Below are 22,432 nucleotides of genomic sequence, written 5' to 3' on the forward strand. Positions count from 1 at the left end.
AAGTTTTGAAAAAACTTTGTAGAAAATGTACAAATTAATTAAAAACAAATCATAAATTTAGCACCCTCCTTCCAAGCTTCGGCATCCAATTCAAAAGCAGAATTTTTTAAAGACGTCACCAGATGTTTACTTATCATGCAGAAAATAATTTGTGACCTAAGTCTCATCATTTGAAAAAAGTCAAGTATTTTCGTTAAAATTTCAAATAAGCTAAATTTTAATGTAAGACATGGGGAAAATTTTAGGAATCTGCTTTTGAGAAATGGTTGGCAGTTTTAGTTAATTATAGACAGAGCTATTATTGTCCAGGTTTGATTAGGTAAATTCACTTTAGAAAAACTGAGAAGCTGCTATTTTATGCTAGCAATGGCAACAAGGAGTCATCTGACTGATTATGCAGAAATGATAGAGAAGTATGTGGACTAGGCAAGAGAATAAAGCCTGTGAAATCAAACTGAAGATACTTTTTGAGAATTTATTCCAACACTTCAATTTATAGAAAACTGAGGTAACCCTAACAGGAGCAAAACTCAACTCAGTAGTGCAGAAGGAATAAGAAAAAACACCAGTGAAATTGTATGTGAAAGTACAACCATACATCATTCATTCTTTAAATCGGTTCAGATTTCTACTTTTCCAAAAGAAAGACCGGCTTAGTTTGTTGGCAACCCACAACTGTTTTGGAAGCACTGTTGGAACTTGTGTACTGAAACAGAGTAGAACATTACTATGAAAGACTCAAGACCCCTCCCTCCCTCTCTGATCCCATATCAAGCATAAGAACCTCAAATTGGCGTTGCTTATAAACAGGCCCCCAATGTACATTGGGTCTCATTTTTGTATGCTCTCCGTTAGCTTTCTATACCTTTTTCACTACAGATTTGTAGATGCCAAGGACTTCAGCATGCAGTATTAATTAGTACATATGAACAAAACATATTTATAAAAGACAATGTTTTAAAACGAAATGTACTTTCTCTTGGACCTTCTGCAGTCTGGAGATGATCTGCAGTTTGATCTCAGATAAACTATTTCAGCTTCAGACAAAAACATTTGGAATGTCAAGAGACTACTGAAAGTTCTTAGAACAGCCTTATGAACATTACTGTTGTAAGTCAGTAAAACCCATTCCGGTAACATTGAATCTAAACATGCATCAGCATGAACCATGATTGATAATGCCAAGTTGCAATATGGCCAGATATTTCCAGATATTACAGAAACAAATGGTTGTGGTCATTCACAACACAATATTGCTCAACGTAGGACTGAGTGCCTCTTTTTAACATCTATAAGGAAATTTCAAGTGTATGATGAGACAAAAGCAGATATATTTATTTGAGTGAATTTATAAGACACGTTAAAGCTATGATTTAATAAGACAAAAACCTGATTACCAGATAAGAAAAATCTTTTTGGAAATGCTTTCTCTTTTCGAAACATTGTTCAAGTTCCCTGCTGACAATCTTATAAAACATATACTTGCTGCAAAAATGAAAACATACAAAAGGAGCAACGAAGAATTACCTCAGCTTTCATCACCACTTCACTTGATTGAAACTGTTCTCATGTTCCATTAAGTATAATAATATATTTGGAAAATGTAAATAACCTAATTACATTTTCTTGTTTCAAGCTGCCAGGCACCAGTCATATATCGCAGTCGTATAAAAAGAAGATCCCTGCCCATCTGCAGCCAGCTCCAAAAGGGAACTAACTTAGAACCTGTGATTAATGAAGAAGAAAATCAGAAGGACGTTGTTAGAAAAAATGAGCATTGGCAAGACACACATTTAAGTAGTCATGAACCTCTGCATTCTCAGCACATTCAGCTCCACAACCTAGACCTTAACATTAATAAAAATTTATATTGCGAAAGTTGTTGCTTTATAGTAATTACATTATACTGTAGGTGGGAGATTCTAGTTTGCAAGCAGCACAGTAATTCCATGTTTGTCACAAGATGCACAGTCCTCTCTGCTACAAGGCTTTGTTCCAGTAAATAGGAACCTGAACACCAATAATTAAGCATATTATTTCTTAGCAACTTTGGAGAAGAGGACCACCACATTGTCTTACAGCAATATTATGAATGTGCCAATCTCCAGGCTAGGTAAAAGGAACCCATGCTACGAAACCAAGCCCTCTTCCACCTCTGCCAACATTTGTGTTATGTGCAATATACATGTGAAACTCCATTAAATGAAAACATTTCTAGTAAAGTTGGGTTAGGATGTTGTCTACTTGCACCCTGCATCACCACTGAAGTTCATTATACTTTGTGTTGTTTAGGGGTTGTGCAAAGGAGAAGAGATTCAGATTTAAAAAAGGAAAAAAAATGACAGGGAAAAAAAGAAGGAACTGCATTTGATGGGAGGGAAGAAGTGAGCAGAAGCAAGCAGTACCTCTTAAGCTGGCTTTGCTATGAAGAAACATGTATGGAGCTATACTTTCCAGTAACCCAGTAACAAAGACCTCCCTACAGGTGTGAAAGAACATCACATCTTAAGAAGAGGCGGTGCCTAGAGGAAGCCTTAATAGGTGGGCTAAGAATTTTGGAAGGCAAGACACAATGAAATGGAGTTGAATCAATAAACAATGATGATCAGACTTCCTGACAGTGTTCTGCAGCGTCAATGTTTTTATTAACACATTACAGCAAGAGGATGTGCCAAAGCAGTGCTTTGTCCCAACAGTATGAACTACCCACTTTTGTCTCCTGTGAGAGTGAAAAGTTTCTCTCCCTTGCTACCCCTTCACCTCTTCCTGTACCATGCCATGGCAGAAGGCTGGCAAGGACATGAAATTCAAAATTTTTATGGAAAGACGGCTGTGTGTTATCAAAACTGGGTAAAATATGGGAAGACACTCAGATATTTTGTTCCTGATTGTCATGTAAGGAATCTTATGAGAATATAAACAATTCCCCTACCTTCAATTTCAGTCCAGTTGACAGCAACTTCTGCTATAGGTATTCTCAAGCGCTGAGCTATATAAAGAAGTTCCACATCAAATGCCCTGAAGAAGAACAGGAAATAGCAAATACAGTCACATTTATTTCCAAAAGAAAGATGGTGGCACTGTTAATTAAATCCCTAGCCTGATTTAAGGAGGTTGGTGTTCAGTTACGAAGTTGATACCAATGCTCTACAGGTCAGATGCACATAAAAGGGAAATTAATTTCCCCAACTGAACGGCTCAGAACATAGCCAATATACAGACAAGAATACTTCCCTGTGTCCTGTTTTTGAAGGCACAGCTCACGCTGCGTTGAGAACACTGCTCACTTTTCATTCTGCCACAACCATGGTTTAAACATTTTTAAAGACCAAGCAGTCAAACATGGAGTGTCAATCTACATGTCTAGCAGTTTCATCAAAGGGGACAACCACCTGCTGTGGCTTGACGCTGATCTGATAGCTTCTCCTTATACTTTCTAAGTCAAGAATAAAGGCAGCAACACAGAAGTGAGAAATTATTTATGTTACTGTACATAGCAGAACCTCACCAACAGTTGTACTTTACCTGGTGACCATTTAATGTATGACACAAAAACCCTTGAGAGACCTGTCTTTTTTGCCGGCACGATTGTTTGCAGATTGTGCAGCAATAGGAACTGGGGAAGTGATCCTACTCTAAGTCAGCTGCCCGTTCCGGCCCAGTTTGTCCCAAATATGTTTAAATCCTCTCAGTTCTCTGCATAGAGAATTGTGTGTTTCATTCTTGCACCTGCATGATCAAGTGAGCCTTCTGGATCTGAGGCACTGAGGCTTTTGATATTAGGAAAGTTTTGGCAACTACAGCTTGTAATGCTCGTGTAGAAATCAGCATACAAAACTACCAGTAGCTACTATTGACAAGGGTGAATGCAAATCACAATTATGAAGATTCTGGTGATTTTTGTTAAATTTCTTATATGCATTGATTGCCAGCCTTTTTTTATCCCTCTTTGTGGTCTTCAAATGCCAGCAGGGACGTTCTTATTCCTTAAATGAATACCAGTAATTGCAATTTAAGCTAAACAGCAACCCGTCCCCAGTAAAAAGTTTTCTAAAAATACTAGTCTGTATTGGAAAAAAACTGTCAATGGCTATCCACATTTGATTTCTACCAGATTCAATACATACCCAAACACAAACTTTTTTTTCCCAGGGAACTAAACCTTAAAGTTAAGGAATTGGAAACGTTTTAGCCAAGCTGTTGATAAGGTTTCCAGTTTGAAGTCAATGGAACAGATGTTCTGAACCAGCTTACACAGGTCTTGAAAATGCAGCTGCGAGGCAGTCAAGTACAATTCAATACTAGTCCACATTTTCTCTCAGTAACTTCATAAGTTTAGAATTTCCTCAAATGCTCATTGCTAAGTCCAAGACAATTTTCTTTTGAAATGAAAAAAAATCTTTTGCCACTGGAGAAAATGTATGCAACAAAAAAGTAACATTACCCCTTCATGCTTCAAGGGTTGCCTGAATTCAAGTTGTTGGTAATCCTATTTGATGTTAAAGAAAGGGTAGAGAGGGGCAGGCAGGTGATCAAGAGCAGGCAAAAAGACAAACTTTAGCAGGTTGCTAGCCAAGTTCAGATGTTATTTCCCTCTACTTCAAACAACCCTCTCCTTTTAAGCAGTGCAGTGCATTTCTGCAAAACTATTAATGAATACAACAACAGAAGGCCACTCTGAAATGTGCACGTAGGTATGACACGTAGGTTCCCATTGAAGTACAGACCACAGCTTGCTGGAAAAATCATTACCAAACATGCATCAACCTGAACTCGCGCTGTACGTGTATGTTACAGGAAAGCTATTGATATCACTCTGGACAGCATTAAAACATGCAAAGGCAGCATAAGCAGAGGTTATCTACAGAGACTATGGTTATTGTGTATAGAGAATTTAGAACCACTTTGTAAATCTGATTTTGATTAGGACACAGGCCTTTTAATTGTCACTAAAAAAGTTACAGGAATAAATTAGGGTTTTTTTACCTCAGTGAACTGAATCTGCTCCAAACAGCCTTGCCATTTCACTGTTTTCTTTAAATGAGGGCCGAATATTATTTTATTAATTATGCCATGGTCTCCTCTACTGAAATGGTATTATTTAATTTTTTGCTGACATTTTACATTTGTAAGCCAAAACCCTCATGTATTCACCTTTGAATGTTTATGAGTCATGTGTATTAAGACTAAATCTAATTTTGTAATACTTACTACTTAACTGAGTAAAAATCTTAAGAATAATTGTCTGATGAATTATACTATATGAGCTGCTCTAAAAATATTGCTACATAAAGTATTAGCCTAGCGAACTAATAGTTATTTGCAACAATTCCTATGGACAACTGCCTACTGGAATGTCAGCATATACATCACTACAACAACATTAAATAGGCTGGTGAACTACAACGCTCAAAGTAAAAGATTAAAAGCATGGGAATTAATCAGGTCGAACACTAACATTATTACATGTGGTTGCCATTTGTGTAACAGTGAACGTTTCCTGAAATTTAAAAAAACCCTATTCAAAGCTGAAAGGAGAATGACTTCCGTAGTATTCTGCTGGGTTACACGTTTTTCCTTCCCTGCGCCCCACCACCTTTCAGTACACCTCATATGCATACTGTGAGAGTTAATTGGGAATACAGATAACAATGTATTCAATACACTGATAGTATTAGACCCGTCCTGCAAATCACCAGATCCAGAAGAACCACACAGAAGTTGCCATAGTAATGATTTAAGTGTGGGTATGTCAGCTCGAGCCTACCCTAGAGAGATCAAAGGAATACCAGTGCACGAGTTGGTGAGCGCAATACATGTGTTTTGACATGAAGCCATTTGTGACGAGCTAACGTGTGACAGAACTGCTCTTAGAAATAGCAGGGGATTATTCACACCTTGTACTTCACCAGACCCTGCTGCGGAGAGTGAAAGTAGGTGTGTCTGGGGAGGGGGGACAGAGCTCAGAATACCTAAGTTTGGCTTCAGCCTGAATGAATTCAGGCTCCAATCTAGAATGCCCAAAGTTAGATACCCAAAAATACATGGTGTGAACAATACATCAACTATTCCTTATAGTGGCTCCGCTATCTGTTAATTACCACAAACATGAAGTATAAAATACAGAAAGAGAAAAACTACTCCATTGGTTGTGTTTACGGTGAAGCAGTACTTTTGGTTAAGTTACAATTTAAGATGATGCTGGCTAAATTCAGTTAAACAACAAATTGGTAGGTGTTTAATGGAATTCAACCCTTTTAAACTGAACCCTTAAAATGCTTCAGGTTATCAAATATCTATCCTGCACAGTTATTCTGTATTTTAAAATTTCATTAGGACTCTTTTATTTTTTTTTTTGCTGGTCCAATATTAAGTGTTTCAAACTTCACAATTAAGCCTTCAGTTATACTGTTTTAACTGGAATTCAGGACTTTTCTACACCCAGGATATGTTGTTCCAGCAAACTCTTAATGGGCAGAGAAAACTTTCAATGGCCAAAGAGGTCTATGAATGAAATTGGATGCCAAGAGGGTTAGACTGCCAGTGCTGCTCTAGCTGTACTGGGGCTTTTGAAACTCCACATATGTCTGCCAGGAGCAGGATTTTTCACAAGACAAAACAGACAGAGTTATAACAGCAAAATATTTTTTGTGTTGATTAGATGTTCATAAACAATTCTACTTGTCATGCACAAAATCAGGAAAAAACTATTCATTCCACTGCTTGTGTTGGTCTACAATGCCAAAGAAGTGGGAAAAAGTCCCTGCAGCAATATGAATGATTATTTTTCTGTATTTTTTATATAGAGACTCACATTTAGAGATTAGTGACAAACTGGAGAAACAAACATTAATTTTTTATATTGAGCTTTGGAGTTTTAAACATGAAGCAGCATGGGTGGTTCAGTGTGCAAGGCAATTTTTATACACAAAAGTAATAGCAACAATTTGATCTAATCAGCGATTTGCTGAGTTGCGTAATATCGTTATAAATTGCGACTTTACAAAAGTATGTCAGTCAAACCAGGACTAAAACTATGTTTTGAATTACCCCTCATTCTATCAATATTCCAGGCAGCACCGTAACTGCTGCTATGTTTAGTTCTTCTAGGTAAGAAAAGGCATTTTTTGGCTGGAAGAAAATTTATGATTTTTTTTTTGTAGTCGGAAAAAAAACTGATGACCAAATTTAGGATAGGAAAATTCTGCCAGTGATACCATTTAATTTTCCAGTTTTCCTCTTGTGCATTACAATTTAACATAAACAGTTACATTTCTCAGGTCAAGACTGTAGATGCGGAACCAGAGCTTTTTTTTGGAGCCTGAAAGTGAGTAATTCCAACTGTCTCTATTATGTTTTTAAAATATCCCTTCTAATTTTCTTTTAAGTTTTAATTTAAAAAATGTGCTCCATCCATTTCTGAAAAACAGATTAGTGGTGTAATCAGATTCAGAGCCTAAAACGCGAAGCATATGCTTTCTGTTCAAAAGGTTGCTCTCATTTCGTACTAATGTCAAAACTTTGCTATTTAGAAAGTACATTTCAAGAATGTTTGGTTTGTATTTGTATATACACAGCCAGATCTCCAAAGGAGAGTTAAACAAAAGTCAGTGAGAACACTCACCAAAAAAAAGCTAGTTTAGGATTTAAGCTTATTTCTTAGTCTCAAATATAAGAATGGTGTCCAGTATCAATTTTCAAATGCTTTCTAAACTTTGGTGTTAGTTTTACCAAATATTCTAGGAAATATCTTGGTCTATCTTTAAAAAGTGTTACATGATCCTTATCACCATAATGTGATAACCATAATAAAACAGTGTTTTTCCTTGTATATTTCAGTTTGCTTTTAAGATTTCATAAATAAAAGCATCTGTAAATCAAATTCAGCACAGCAAGAAGAAAACTGAGGTTTGTTTTCTAGTATTTTTAACATTAAAGAGGTGATCTTCAACATCCACTGGACTAGAAAGAGCACGAAGAAAGCAGAAAAAAGTGAAGGTCTAAGCAATTAGTTTTTCATTCTTAATGCAGCTGATATTGGTTATTTCCTTATGATTAAACTCATACTGAAACTGTCAAAGATGCACATAAGGAAGTTCCTGATGTTCTCCCCTTCTTTTTTATATGGAAGGTGAATATGGAAACACAAGACTTCATTTTATTGGTGGTGCTGGTGAAACACTGAAAACACCATACGCATTTATTTTTGGTGTCCCTGACGGCTATTTAAGTACGGAAACTTAGAAATCTTTCAGCCTGTCCAACCTAGCCGCACGATAGCTATGTTGTTGATATATCTATTACCAGAGTGTAAGATGTTCAGCTTCCAAGGAAAAGACTGTCCTCCTAACACTTGCTCTTTGACTGAGTATGTTATCAGCCTGCTGAGAGACATAGAAATAAAATCTGCATTTACTGAATAGTTTATTCTTTTGATGCAGTTGAGGCACTAGCAGCCTGACACATGTTTTTTTCTACATATTACTACGATACGAGTTGAATTTACCCTGCTGAACTTCAGTCATCTACAGTAGAGATAATTCCTTTTGTACAAATTGTCCAGAGTGCCTTTACAGTCGAGGGCAGGAAACGGGCATTTGTCGGCTGCACTTCATCTGACATGTTTTAGAGACCTATATTAGGATGAAATGAATTATACTCTAAAATTGTCCCTTCTGTTGGTCTAAGGAGGGAGGCTAAATGACAAGGAGATGCACTCTAGATGTGATGAAGCAAATCCTGCCCGTTGTGTGTGCGTATTGATACTCTAACCGAGCAGTAAGCTTGACAGTTATGGGCAGGAATTATTAGATAGCCAATTTTATAGTCATTTTATACTAATTTAATGAGTAAATATGTTATGTATTAATATTTAGTCTAAATATTTATTATGTCCTAGCATAAGAATTCACTTAACACTGTAGTACCTCAAACAATCTTAGCCTGACAAAACTTGAGCAGACAGGACAGATGAGGCTTCTGCAGAAATGGGATTGTGCTCATTCTCTTCAGCAGCTCACCACGTGCTCTGGTGCAGCAGCGGGGGAGCCCTTGACAGACTCAGTGACTGGGGTGCTGGCTTTCAGATTGCTTTTATCCCATTAAATGCTGCTTGTTTGTTGTATATTCCCCAGCACTGTCCTCCATTACCAGAACACCTGAGCACCGACCACACTGAACTGAATTCTTTTTTCAATACCTAATGGAGCTTCACTTCACTAATGGGACTTTAAGATTCAAAAAGAATCAAATAATTTCTTCAGTTGTCAAACAGCCCCAGTGTAGTGATGCAGAGGAGGTAAAAGCCCCAGATCTCAGAGCCTTTTGTCCAATATCAAGATAGTGTTTTCTCTGCAACTCCCTGTCGTTCTGTGGCCCAGTCAGGGACTCACCGTTGTTCCAAGTCATCAGAAATATAATACTGACTACTATTTCTTCCTTTTACTTCTTCATTCTCGTGACATGTACAAAACCTCCACTGCACAATGTCTAACCAGTTTTTATTTTCCTTTTTACATGCAAGCTATGCAATGGAAAGATATTAGGGGCCACTTTTGTTTAAAATAACAAGTTTCCATTATTGGGCTATTTCAGATTCTTATATTACCATGTACAAAGGAATACAATGTATGGTTCTATGGGATGAATGTTTGATGTCCCTGTATCATTTCCTACTGCAATTATCCCAACTGTCTGTACATCACAGACATTTCACTTACGACTACTGTTTCCTTTAACAACCCACTTTCCCCATATGCTTTTACACATTTTCATATGAGAACACTGTTCAGTAATTCTGTTCCCTGTCAGCAAGCAGTAGCCCATGAGAGATTTTCTTGGATAAAGACAGTAGTTTGAAAAGATTTGATTACACTTAATTAAGCCTGGGGACTGTCACTATCCTTTTCAGCAGTAATTGTGGTGTAGGAAATTTACAAAAATTACAGTATTTGTGCAGAAGAAGTGTTTCAGTCCCACAACAGTAGTCATGGCTGTATCACTCTCCTAAGGGAACTATTCTAGCTAAATTATAATGAAAGAGAGCTCTAAAGGAACTCAAAGGCTGCATCATTTTCTGCTGTCTTACACCAATGAGATCTATCAGTAGTTCTCTCATGAAATATTCCAGCAGGAAAATAAGCTAAGAGTAGGCATTTCCTTTCACTTTGAGCCTTCAGCAATTACGAACATCAGATATGGATTTTAGGTAAAATGTGTTGGTTAAACAGCACCGAACTGTGAGGTTGTAATGCATAAAAATAGACTGATAAAATTTTTGAATAGGATTAATAACTCTTAACTTTCCATATTATAATAAGAGCTTCTCTCCATTTCTTACTCTGCTTGCATGGCTCATATCTGTAAAGGAGAGAGGACTCTCAGAAACAGGGAGTGGATTACAACACAATCAAAAATTGTTTCTTTGGGATTTCTTTCAGAAGTGAAGAGAGAAGAGAAGAGTCTTTGGGATTTTCTTTTTGTTTGCTCCCCTAATCAATTACCAGTTGCTCTGACAAGGCAAAACCAAAATGGCCTGCTTCTCAGTATTACACAGTTCTTTCTATACCACCTGCCAAAGTAAAATGGACTTTCAAGGAGCCAAGGAGTCAACTCTTGGCACGTAAAATCCAGCCATATAGTCTTAAAATCCTTCTTGCAGTTTATGTTGGATGCTCTTTTAAAATTAAAACTTAGTAAGCCCGTCTGTTCCCCTTCTCCCTATCACCATGAGTAGAAAGATTAAAATTAAATACTCAACTATTTCCTGAAGTATATCTTAATAATAAAATAGAATTCTTAGCAAATACCAGGATATTTTAGCAAAACAAGAAATCTAAATTGCCAAGCAAGTAGTGCTATAATTGGTTAAACTGAGCAGCTAGGATTTATACACAGACATCAAATGTTTCATAGTAGCTGCAATGCTGAAATTACTTTTTCAAAACCATGTTCAATTAGAAAGAAAAAATAAAAAGAAAAAAAAAAGAAAGAATTTACCAGCGTTCTATATGAAGAATTGAGAAGGTTCTTGAGGCAGCTTTTCTGGTTAAAAGTTTAAATCCGCACTGTGTGTCCCTGATCTCTTTGACACAGAGAAACCATACCAGGAAGTGGAACCCATACATAAGAAGAGTTCGAAAGTAAGAGCGCTGTGGACAAAAGGCAAGAGATTAGATGGTTTCATTTAAGTGATGAGTGAAGTGTTTGAACAGACCTGGCTTACAGGATAATAATCCCGTTTTGTGATAGCTTTCAAAGTTTGTAAACTGTTTTTGTTTTGCACTGGAATAAAACCAGAACTTTTCAATTGTTACAGTGAAACAAAATTACCACTGAAAAGGAAAGACTTGCCAGTCAAGCACATGGTTAGTATGCTGGCCTAGGATATGAGAAGTCCAAGTTCTTTTTTCTGCTTCCCTAATTCAGAGCAGCTTTTCATTCTGGATAATGCCTTAGTAAGTGGAGCAGGAACCTGCACCTGGATGTCAGTTAATGAGTGGGACAGCCACAGTATCTTCTGCACGGTTGTCTCAGAATTCCTCCAGGAAAAGAAGACTGAAGGAGAAGGGGAATGACATGCTACATGCTCTATTCCACTGGACACTTACCAGCTCCCTCTGTCCCTCTGTCTAGTCCTCCTGTTTTCCCCAAAATTGGTTAAACAGGTCCAACAAACTCCAAAGTTACTAGGACAAACAATGGAGAATAAGCCAGCAGGACTGCATAAAGACTGCTATTCTTAAGAATACATGCTAAAAACTGAACAGGTTCCAGCTGCTACTCTGACATGAAAAATTAAAAAAAAGTTTTATAATATTAAAAAAACCGAACCAAATGGGAGCATCTCGTGTTGTTTGCCACCCACTTCTTTCATTCAAGACTGTATGATCTCCAGAGCTTGCACACACCATGTTAAGGCACTTAAGGGAGTGCAATTAGAGAATGCACTTTTTTGCAGTATATGATGGACCAAGTGAAAACAGAACAAAAGTAACAGCTGCTATGCAAGATAATATTTCATTTGGTATTTCCAGCAATGTTACACAGTCACCTCTTTTGTTCTTTTGCTTTCACACATGTATTTTACGTTCCTAGTCAATGTTCTCCCAGCCTACTCTTTGGCTACGCTTTTATTCTTGGCATAACAATCATACAGGTAAGTTTGTCCATGGAACCCGGAGGCTGGACTCTGGGTTTGCAGAGGCCCCTCCTAGTCTTTTATTCAAGACAGCTCCTGAACAACTAGAACTCTGATCCACAAACAGATTCTGAACTCACTGATGGTCTTAAGCTCCATTTAGGCGATTGTATCTTTGACTGCAAGTCAAAATACCATGCAAAACCTTTAGGAGCCGACACTGGTAAGCACCTCTGGATGATAAGAGATGACTTTAAAGCTAATAATTTCAAACCTCACTTGAAAATTGAGAGGATGCTCAGCTTATTATGTAATAGCCTTTGGCTTAAGAAGGGGTCCAGAGAAGGGCCACCAAGAGGATCGAAGGACTGGGAAGCCTGCCGTATGAGGATAGGCTGGGAGAACTGGATTTGTTCAGCCTTGAGAGAAGGAGGCTCAGAGGGGATCTCATCACCATGTACCAGTACTTAAGGGGTAGCTACAAAGAAGATGGAGACTCCCTTTTTACACAGAGTCACATGGAGGGGACAAGGGGGAACGGACACAAGTTGCTCTTGGGGAGATTCTGATTGGACATCAGAGGAAAAATTTTCACGGTGAGGACAGTCACCCATTGGAATAATCTCTGCAGGGAAGTGGTTGACTTGGCCATGTTGGACACCTTTAAGATTCGGCTGGCCTTGGTGCTGGGCCATTTTGTCTAGACTGCGCTCTTCCTAGAAAGGTTGGACTAGATGATCCCTGAGGTGCCTTCCAACCTGTGATTCTGTGATTAAGGAAATTAAAATTCCTAGCTTGTGCCTCTCAGAAAAGTACTCTAGGCCTAGGTTAATGGTGGCTCTGGTGTGGATTCTTTGGCTCTTTTGGCGAAGGTAAGTCACTGTGTGAACAAGAACACAAGGCTACTAGTCCAGAAGAGAAGCTCTAAGAGGCTGCATGACTGTCAGCCAGTGAAACTGTGCACTTACTTCACAAAGAGACCATTTATGCATGTCATATGAGGAATTCATTAATGTACATTAACAATTCTGGAGGCAGAACAGAATTCTTGATGTCTTGAGACTCAATTTAAGGGTGAAATTCTGGTCTTAATAATAAATCCCATATGGCTGCTTCTCACAGCTTCATTCTAACATTGTAAATGCCACTAAGCCAGAGAAAAACCCCAACTTCTCAAAGATCGTTCTGCAATTTTTTTTTATCTACTGCACTACACAACAATCTCTTTCCAATATGGTAAAGGCAGTCTTTCCTCTCCCGTCTACCGACAGCTGGGTGATGAAATAGGCTATGTATTTCAAACAGAGCAGTACTACCTAACCAGTTGGTGATTCCTTTATCAACAACTCAGAAATATGGGATGAAACAGGAAGCAAAGGATGGACACATCCTAAAACTTGTACTTTTGCATTAAAAGATAAAGTCCTGTTCCAGTTCCTCTCCTTCATGTAGCAAGACCTTCAATGATGAAAATAAATATGAATGCACTGAAGAAGGTTTACCTATATTCCGTACCTGACCACACAATGAAGTATTTTTTCTGGGCTCAAATTTATCAGCTACATGGTCTTCATGTAGCAGCAACATTTCCAGGATACACTGGCTGCAGAGATAACAAGTAACTGCAAATAGTATATTCTGTACTACAAGCATGCAAATACCATGTCAAAGATTTATCCTAATTTCTGATAATGATGAAGGTTTTGGACTTTTTTTTTTGTGAGGATGCTAACACACACGCAGCAGTATTTACAAGAAGTCTTTCCAGTGAACCACTCCAATAGTACCTGATAAACCAGAATAAAAAATTAAAGATCTACCAGAGGCTGAACATTACCAGTGTAACTACTTTTGAACTTTTGTAACTATTTTAGTGGTTGTGTATACATTTTAGAATCATTTCAAGTATTAAACATCAGTATAAACAAAGCTTACTCTTGAGAACATTCAACATGATGAGCACATCCAATGATGCTGAAAAAATTAGTCCAGCAATGCGTCTGTTGCAACACAAGTTCCATGCCTGTGCTTTGTCAACTACTGTCTGCCAAGACATCAGAAAACCAGATGCAAGATAAGACCGTGTGCCTATGCATCACTGTTTATCCCACAAGAGCCACGCACAGAACAGTACTGTCTGTGTGTTCAAAACTCAAAAATTTTACTATGAGTAATACAGAAAAATTTCAGTACTTTCCCACGAATTGAGATACTCTTCAGCTTGCTGCTAATTATCCCTAACTCATTTTAAACAGGTTTCAAGATCTGCAGATCAGGCTCTTGCACTGGAAGGGAATCAATAAAACTGAACACATCAGTTGCCTTCCACTCCAGCCCCAGTACTCGTTACTAGCTACCTATTCTGTCAGGGATTAGAAGCTCTGCTTGTAAGGTGTTCTCAGCTAGGGAAATTAAATCCAGAAGTTGGAACACTAACTGACATGAGTTCAAAGTGCCTGAAATCTATGACACAACCCTTGCGTATGATGAATCACATGCTATACTTACGACAAGCTCTTCCTATTTTTTAACTTTCATTCTTTTACAAATATTGGTTATTTAATTGTAAAATCTGTAGAGCAGAATCAAATAATGGAGGTATTTGGGTATTAGTACACAGCAGGAAATGGAAACAAACCTTTGCTATTGAGTCCTTCTCCAGATGCGCTCTAGAACCACAGGAAATAGCCATCTCGTTCTGTACAGGAATATAAATTAAAGAGTTATTCTTAAACTAACATTTTCTGAATCGGTGGTATCCTGTGCCGAGAACTGTATAATAAAAAACTTCAAAGCAGTATACTTTTCTGCTTCCTGTAGCTGCACTTTTTCTGCTGCTAGATTCTGAGGCTAAAACCAGTCTTCTCTACAATTACCAGATCATCTAAAGTTTGTTACATTTTGCATAAGGTGCATACAAACTGCTGCAATTTATTCAGGTCTGGTTTAGCTTACATTGTTCCTCTGAGGTATGCATACAGTAAACGTGTTACACACCACAGATAAGCATTCAGCATTCCTAGGCACTTAAAGTTATAAGTTTTCCCTAAATATTCCACTGTGGAAGGGCTAACAGAATAAAGTACTTGTTGCACTGATGTACCTTCAAACAAATAAAATGCCATGGTATCAGCCAAAAATACAACCTCAAAATAAAAGATGTGATCAAAATGTTCTCATGCTACTACTTCTCACAAGAAATCTCTCAAATCTACTATATTTGAGAGTGCAGGTCTGACGCTGGAGAACCAGCAGCTGCCGCTGCCTTGGTAGCAGAGAGCATCAGGGAAACACCGCCGCCCGGCGGCTCCCACACTTGTGGTCCTGCACTCGCACAGGCGCACCCCTCGCAGCTCCCGCTGGAAGAGCTGCACATCGCTTCTGGCACTTCGGAAAACGACCTACAAGTACCTCACTCATCTGCGTTTAAGCAGAAAATAAACCTCAGTTCTTTCAAGTCAAGCACCCAAAAGAGAATGATTATGCAGGGAGGAGCTCTTGTTCCACAGGTTTTTGAATTTTTATTTAAAATAAAAGTTCTTGCAAATACTGTCATTAAACTAACAACTCTGAGAAAAGTGAACCTCTGTAAAATAGGGTGAAATTAAGATGCACCCTTAAAGGTATATAGGATGACAGCAGATAAAAAGAAAATACAAAACAGTTAACAAAGAAAAAATTGGTTTTTAACTGAGAAGGTAACACATGGTATTTAGACAAAATAGAACAACTTCAAAGGAAAAATGGTAAATAGAACATTATGTACTGCGTTGCAATAGGCGCAGTGAATGCAAAGGAGGTAAGAACTCTGTGGAAGCTACCTTGTGAGAGCCCATTCTTGCAGCTTCTAAGCTTACACCTAGGTCTTCAGACTTACACCTAGATCTTCAACCAGATCTCAAAAAGCTCAAGTTGAAAAGAATTACAAAAATCAATCTGTATGCATGTGTATGAAACAAAAACCATGAGAATTTATACTCACAGGCCACGGCTGAAGGTTTTTTAGACCTTCTTCTACTTTTTCAATATCTGCAAATTTTGTAGCTCCATCTGCATCAGCCATAAGAATTTTTTTCCCCCGAGAACTAAAGACACCCTGCAATCAAAATAGTCAATAAAAATCAACACCTTTGAAATCAGTATCTGTCTTAAGCTAGCTGCAAGACGCTACAAAACCCTAATACAGTAACTAGAACAGCAGACTCTCAAGGATTCAGCACAACAGATGAGTCTTAATATTCTGCTACTAACAACAATTTATCAAGTTATATTGCAATAGCATCTAGAGACTTCACACACTGAGTACTGTCCCACAGTGACAGAATGCATGAACAGGAAAGGTTAACAACGCCTCTCCAGAGAAGCTTGCAAACTAAAGCGTTACTAGTTGCTACAGTCAGCTATACAGGGGAGGACAAAGAAGCAGTGACTAGCAGCTGCCACTGCACTGGAGAGCTTTTCTTTGTCACTTGAACTGTGGAAAGGAGGATGCAGTGCTATTTTTTCCTAACATTGTTTCAAGAGAATTCAAGAGATAATCTTAAATTAGTTTTGAAAAATAAGTCTTAAGTCACAGTATCACTGCAAAACATTTGTGATACACAGGTCTCTCAGCTTGTTTTACCATATTCTTGATCAGAAATCTTTGACGATTTTTTTAAGGGGTCCAGACAGGAAAACCATTAACCGTGGGTTTGCCAAAAGCACTGTCGTAAACAAGCATGTGTGACTTTGGAAAAAAATGTCAAGGAAGTAGTAGTATATACACCCACTCTACTCTGCAGTGCAAAACTACACCACACAGAGAATCGTTCTCCTTCACTTGGAATAACTTCAAAATTAATATCCCTTACAAAAGCTCCATACATTCTAATTTAATGTTCTCTCTATTTGCCAAACTTACTCATGTTTCACAAAAGAAATTAAATTTACATGTTAAAGATAGAGCTTAAAACACCGATAAAGACAGCCACTGATAACCCATGCATCATACCACCCTTTTTCATAAAATTAAGGTGCCATTCATCTTAGGAAAAAATATTCCTTCTAAATGTGTAACAGCTATTTTATTTTTAGAAGGTGATGATTTGATGATAATATCTATGTGAAAATTAATATGCAAAAGCATAAATTGTGCTGGTTCTGCTATCGAGTGTGGGTGATAGCAGTGGGCTTCGAGACACGCAGACTTTGCTGGATGAGAATGTTTGTTCATTAGCCATTTTTAAAACCACAGCTATGACCTGGAAAGCAATGTTTGCAAATTTAGCTGTATTTTCTCTACAAAAGCTTTCCTTTAATCTGTAAAGGTGGTTTGCTGGTTTTTTTTTTTGTTTCATTGGATTTTTTAACCGCAAGCCTATTTCTAAGTGGAACTAACAGGAACATGAAATTCAAGTCTTTTTTTTCTTTCAAATTCTCATATAAAAAAATTCTTTGTTATCAATCTTAAGGGCAAGAGAATACTGTTTCCAAGCTTATTTTGAAAACAGTTTTTGCCTTCGTCTATAGAACCTGCACTCAGTTTTCCAATAATTCCGATAATTCAAAACGTCAGTCAGCCCAGCTCTATCTTCTGCACATTTGGGCATGGGTAGTTCAGACAGAGGAGATGAAAGTATCAATTACCATCCTGACTGCTCCTCCTTTCCCTCGATTTTTTACCAAAGAAAGCACTCGCACTTTGTCGCTTCCATATTTCTTGCAGTACTTCATTGCAACCTGATAGACACACAAAAAAACAGCGTAAAACAAAAACAGGAATCAAGGTAGAAGTTTATATTTGCTCACCCTTTTTAAAAAAAATTTAATAGTACTGAGTTATAACCACTTCAGTCGGAACAAATACATTGCCAGTGTTTGCTGGAGTCTGTCTGGGAAAATAAAAACCAGTTCACAGTCAACACAGGAAGACTGAAGATGTTCAATAAAACCAGGATATTCCCCCAAGCAATTCTAAAGCCCACGGACCCAAGTCCAAAGAACTCAATACTAATGTAATTTATATCATACTATTACAGACCTTTTACACCAACACCAACAGTTAATCAAAGAAAAAGAATTTTCTACTACTACTACCTATTTCTCATTTGTTTTGCTGCTATCTGTGGTTTTAAACAAGAAATTCACAGTGATCTAAAATCCCATTCACGCTGCAGGGACATGCATACTTTGTTCCTTGTTGTGGGGAAGAGAAAGCATGAGTTTTCCCCTCTACTTTTTTGTGAAGGTTGTCTCAAGCCTTTGTAAGTTCAGGCGCCTGTGGCCACAGTGTGCTTAGTTAGAAATTATGCTAGAAGGAATGCAAAGCAGTCAAAAATATATACGAACAATCCTTAACGGACAATCTTAAGGGAAATAAATGAAAACACAGCATTTATTTTAGTAGCTAACTCAAATACCTTCCAAGTAGTAGTAAAAAAACCCTCAAGTTGGCCAGCCTTCCTTTCCAGCGGCATACATCAAAGTCGAACCAGAAGAATGCAGAACTATTTTGAAACTACTACTGATGGCATGAGGATTTTTAAATGAACAATGCCACGAAGGGTATGGGAAAGAGCTACACAACATGTCAGCTGTTCTGTCAATCACAGTATAAATCAGCTATTTTAAAAGGCTTTTTAGCTTCCTCAGGTTCACATTCATATCACTATGCACATGTAGAATATTTAATAAGAAATTTATTGAAGATAAGAATTTTTAGAATTTCAGCTGCAGGAGAATGGCTGTCATAGCTGCCAATCAAGAATACTCATATCTGCAAAAGACTTATATGTGCATGCGTGGGTGCATGTGACACCCACAATGCATATAGGACAGTGACAGAAAGTATCTGGAAACATGAATTTTAATTGTCAACTCCTTCAAGTATCAAAATATAAATGCAAAACATTGCATTGTACAAAAATCCACACCTCTGATTACTTGGTAAGACACTTCTTTTTCTTACCTTCGTAGTTTGATCTTTACTACCGTCATCAACCACTATTACTTCATAAGTGAATGAAGGATCTCGTTTCTTGAAAATAAAAACAGAAATCAAGCATTTTGTCCAATTTCTTAAGGAGGGAGTAGGTCTTTCAAACATCAGCATTCTTTTCTCCCTAGCAGTTTTTAACTCATTCATGGTCGCCAACAGACACCGATATGATGCAGTACATTTGTTCACACGGCATACTTAAAGTTTGCCGTATTTGATGCGTGTTCCATTATATTAGCTTGTTATAATTTTCCTCAGCTACCATCTAGAACTGAAAAATCAATTCAGTTGTAAAAGATGAAAGCTTAGAACATCACTGTTAAGAAAACCCAAACAAAACAAAACCCACAAAACTTTACAAAGGGCTTCTTACCCAGGGAACAAATTCTAATGAAGAGCAAATGCTTAAGAAACTTATTGGGACAAACCAGGCTTTAGTCTAGAAAGCTAAATGTATGGTTAATCCTTAATCTCTGTCTTAGAGAGTTATCATACATACAAAGATTTTTCATCATATAGTAGTATATTAAATTTTCACTTAATTAAAAAATACCTTCTGGCATTTAATCAAAAAATAACTGGTAATAGACAGAAGCATTACTTCTAAGCGGCTAAGTAATGCTGTTTTAACATACAGCAAAATAACAAAGCTAATAGATCACTGACTTATTATACATAAACAATAGAAAAATAATGAATTTTGAATGCAAAGTGAAAATACCTGTCTTTTTTCTAGATAATCCAAAGCTTCATCCATCATAAGAGGTACTAGAGAAAAGGTGGAGGAGGTCAGGTTAGTGGATTGTAACAGGCAAAGCACCAAAAGCACCCGCACAAGCAAGCCGAAAACAACCACAAAGCAAAGCTGAGCAAATTGCCTCTTTCATACAGCACTACCTTCAGTAAACAAGCTTAGCACTGTAACTCCCAAGTCCTGTCCTTTCTGAATGCAAAAAGAACACTGAAGAAAATCACACACGTAAGACAGCAGAAACATTTCTTCTGAAGATAAGAATGAACTTTTAATTTTTAAATATGTCATTCTCTACACAACATTAAAGGAAAAAAATAATTCTTACTGACTTTATCTATTTAAGCAAGCTGACAGAGAAGGCAACAAGAGAAATTCCTTACACCAGTCAGTAACATGCCTTCTCTTACTAAGGCTGCTGGCCACGATGCTTCGGCCAGTGAACAGGCGCTACTTTTGCAGCTGATTTATCTGTAGGTTAGAAAGACGTTCGACCTTGTCTTTGCAGTATATGTTCATTCCTGAGCACATCTCAGGTGATTATTCTATCTCCAAAGAGAGACAGCTAAGTGAAACTCACATGAAGCATATTAAGACCTTGCTTACAAAACACAGGCATGTGAGAACCAGGACTAAGACAGGCCCTGGACTCAAGAAAGGGCCAGGCCAACCTTGTCTCCAGATACACTTTATTTTTCAACATCTCTTTTAATGGAATCCCAAACAGCTTGGCATTTTCACTGACCAAGAAAAGAAATGACAATGTGTACTACCACATCAACCCCGAGTACAGCTTTAGAGCTTGATTATTTCTATCGCATCTGAAAGTCTTCACATTTTAGTCTCAGGTACTCATATATATGGCCAAGCCAAACAGGAACCCATGAGATTATCCTTTTTTCTGCTTGTCTGAAGCTGCTGCTGTTGTTTACAGAGTGGGAAGCTCTCAAATCAGTTTCAAGTTTTTTTCTGCTTCTTGCCTTACAGCATTTACAGGGGCAATGAGCAGCCATTCTGCTGGACTTCATTAGAATAAAGAGGATTCTTACAAGTGCCCCACAATATTTTTAGCAGCAGAAATCAAGTTACACAGGGTCTTGATTTTGAAATTCAATGTACTTGGACTGTTTTCTGGAAACTGTGTCCAAAATCAGATATGTAATCTGGCCTGCCAGAATCTACTGCTAACATAAACTGACCTCTGCATTATTAGAGTAACAACAGATAGATTTTCTTCTTTTTCTCAAAACAAGAAAAATCTTACACCGGTCTTCCTCATTGTACGAAGGCACAACAACAGAGAGTTCCCTTGTAGCGGGATCATGTATACTTGGTACAGATTCTTTCCTGCCTTCCGCATTTACGAAGAATTTCTCTTTTTCGTATCGGTGAAGGGTTGGCATTTCTCTGGCAGTTATGTGAGCAATCACACAAACCTGTGATGAAAAAGAAAAGAATCGTTGAGCATTCTATTAAACGTTTACCTTGCTGTTGGATGTGCTACGAGAGGCAACCAAACATATTTCAGTAACGAGGTGGGTCAGCAGTGCACTACTTCATCTGCTGACCAAATCACACAAGACCAAAACCTTCTCATGCCGTTTGATTACTCCATTTCACCTACCCTGAGCACTGTCAGCATCATTGGCTCCTTGCTGTTTTCAACTGCAAAGCATGTAGATGCCTCCAAACTCGTGGTCCAAGCGCCACTGCCCCATCCCCAAGTAATCTCTGCCACACAAGCTGGTGCTGCCTCTGATCCTGCACAGAACCACTGAAATCAATGGCACTGCTCGTGACCAGTCAGCCATATGTGCTTGCAAAACTGAGCTCGGATGGTTTTTATGCATGGGTAAAATAAATTGTAGAACTTGGTTTTTGGAGTAGTTTTACTTGGGAACGCTATAGACACAGTACTGTTGATGGGCAGCAGAATTTTGCTTTCCAGGTGTCAGGCTTCTCAAACTTGCCAGGTATTTCAGTCACTTAGAAACATGCAGGACTCCCAAGCGGTTACCCTGAAAGCGCGTTACCAGGGTATTTTACAAGACATACTGTAAGGGTGAAATTGCTCCATTTTCACCTGGTTTGCGTGGCCTTTCACCCCACGCCTCGCGGAAACACCGTCCCCGCGTAAAACCACGCACAAGCACAGCCCCGCCAGCAGCTGCAGGAACGGGGCCCAGGGCCCGGGCCCGCCCCGCCGCCCCCGCGGGGTCCCGGGGCCCGCCGCGCCCCCTCAGCAGGCCCGGGGGGGCGGCGAGACGCCCCTGCCCCACACGGCGGGGGCGGTAGGTAGGGCCGCCGCTGGAGGCCCCCCCCGGGCCCGCGGTGACCGCGGCGCGGCTCTCACCAGCAGGAGGAGGAGGAGGAGAAGGAGGGCGGCCAGGGCTGCCAGCACCGCGGCGGCTCCGGGCAGGGGCAGCGGGGCCGCCATCGCCGGCAGGGCCGGGGCCGGGGCCGGGGTAGGGGGGGCGGTACCGCCCTATCGCGCGGCGACAGCGCGGCGGAAGCGAGCGCCTCACCCCGCCCCGCCGCCAAGAGGGGCCGCGCCGAGCGCCGC

General features: G+C 38.8%; 1 protein-coding gene across 2 annotated transcripts; it reads right to left on the reverse strand.

Annotated features, from left to right (window-relative positions):
- Nucleotides 1–1,311: 1,311 nt before the first annotated feature.
- On the reverse strand, nt 1,312–22,403 carry ALG5 (ALG5 dolichyl-phosphate beta-glucosyltransferase). Of its 2 annotated transcripts, XM_075085657.1 has the most exons (11): nt 21,953–22,216; nt 21,494–21,630; nt 21,134–21,305; nt 19,840–19,886; nt 19,089–19,157; nt 17,768–17,860; nt 16,122–16,235; nt 14,778–14,837; nt 10,999–11,150; nt 2,933–3,018; nt 1,312–1,725 (listed from the first exon to the last, which is right to left on the reverse strand). In XM_075085657.1, the coding sequence occupies exons 2-11, from the start codon at nt 21,512–21,514 to the stop codon at nt 1,613–1,615; spliced, it is 927 nt and encodes a 308-aa protein (XP_074941758.1). In that variant the 5' UTR covers nt 21,515–21,630; nt 21,953–22,216; the 3' UTR covers nt 1,312–1,612. The 2 variants fall into 2 exon arrangements, with proteins under 2 accessions (XP_074941758.1, XP_074941750.1); XM_075085649.1 differs by lacking the exons at nt 21,494–21,630; nt 21,953–22,216 and adding an exon at nt 22,223–22,403.
- Between the last annotated feature and the right edge of the window lie 29 nt (nt 22,404–22,432).

The sequence above is a fragment of the Phalacrocorax aristotelis genome, chromosome 1, assembly GCF_949628215.1.
Source record: "Phalacrocorax aristotelis chromosome 1, bGulAri2.1, whole genome shotgun sequence".
NCBI classification, from domain to species: Eukaryota; Metazoa; Chordata; class Aves; order Suliformes; family Phalacrocoracidae; genus Phalacrocorax; species Phalacrocorax aristotelis.

What these genes read in the sequence shown, in the direction of transcription:
- ALG5 (XM_075085649.1), bottom strand. Translation starts at nt 22,306, where the DNA reads ATGGCGGCCCCGCTGCCCCTGCCCGGAGCCGCCGCGGTGCTGGCAGCC. An exon ending in GTAAAGATCAAACTACGAAG is followed by an intron (nt 17,861 to 19,088) that starts GTAAGAAAAAGA and finishes TGTGTCTATCAG; the next exon opens with GTTGCAATGAAGTACTGCAA. An exon ending in AAGGAGGAGCAGTCAGGATG is followed by an intron (nt 16,236 to 17,767) that starts GTAATTGATACT and finishes TTTTGATTGCAG; the next exon opens with GGTGTCTTTAGTTCTCGGGG.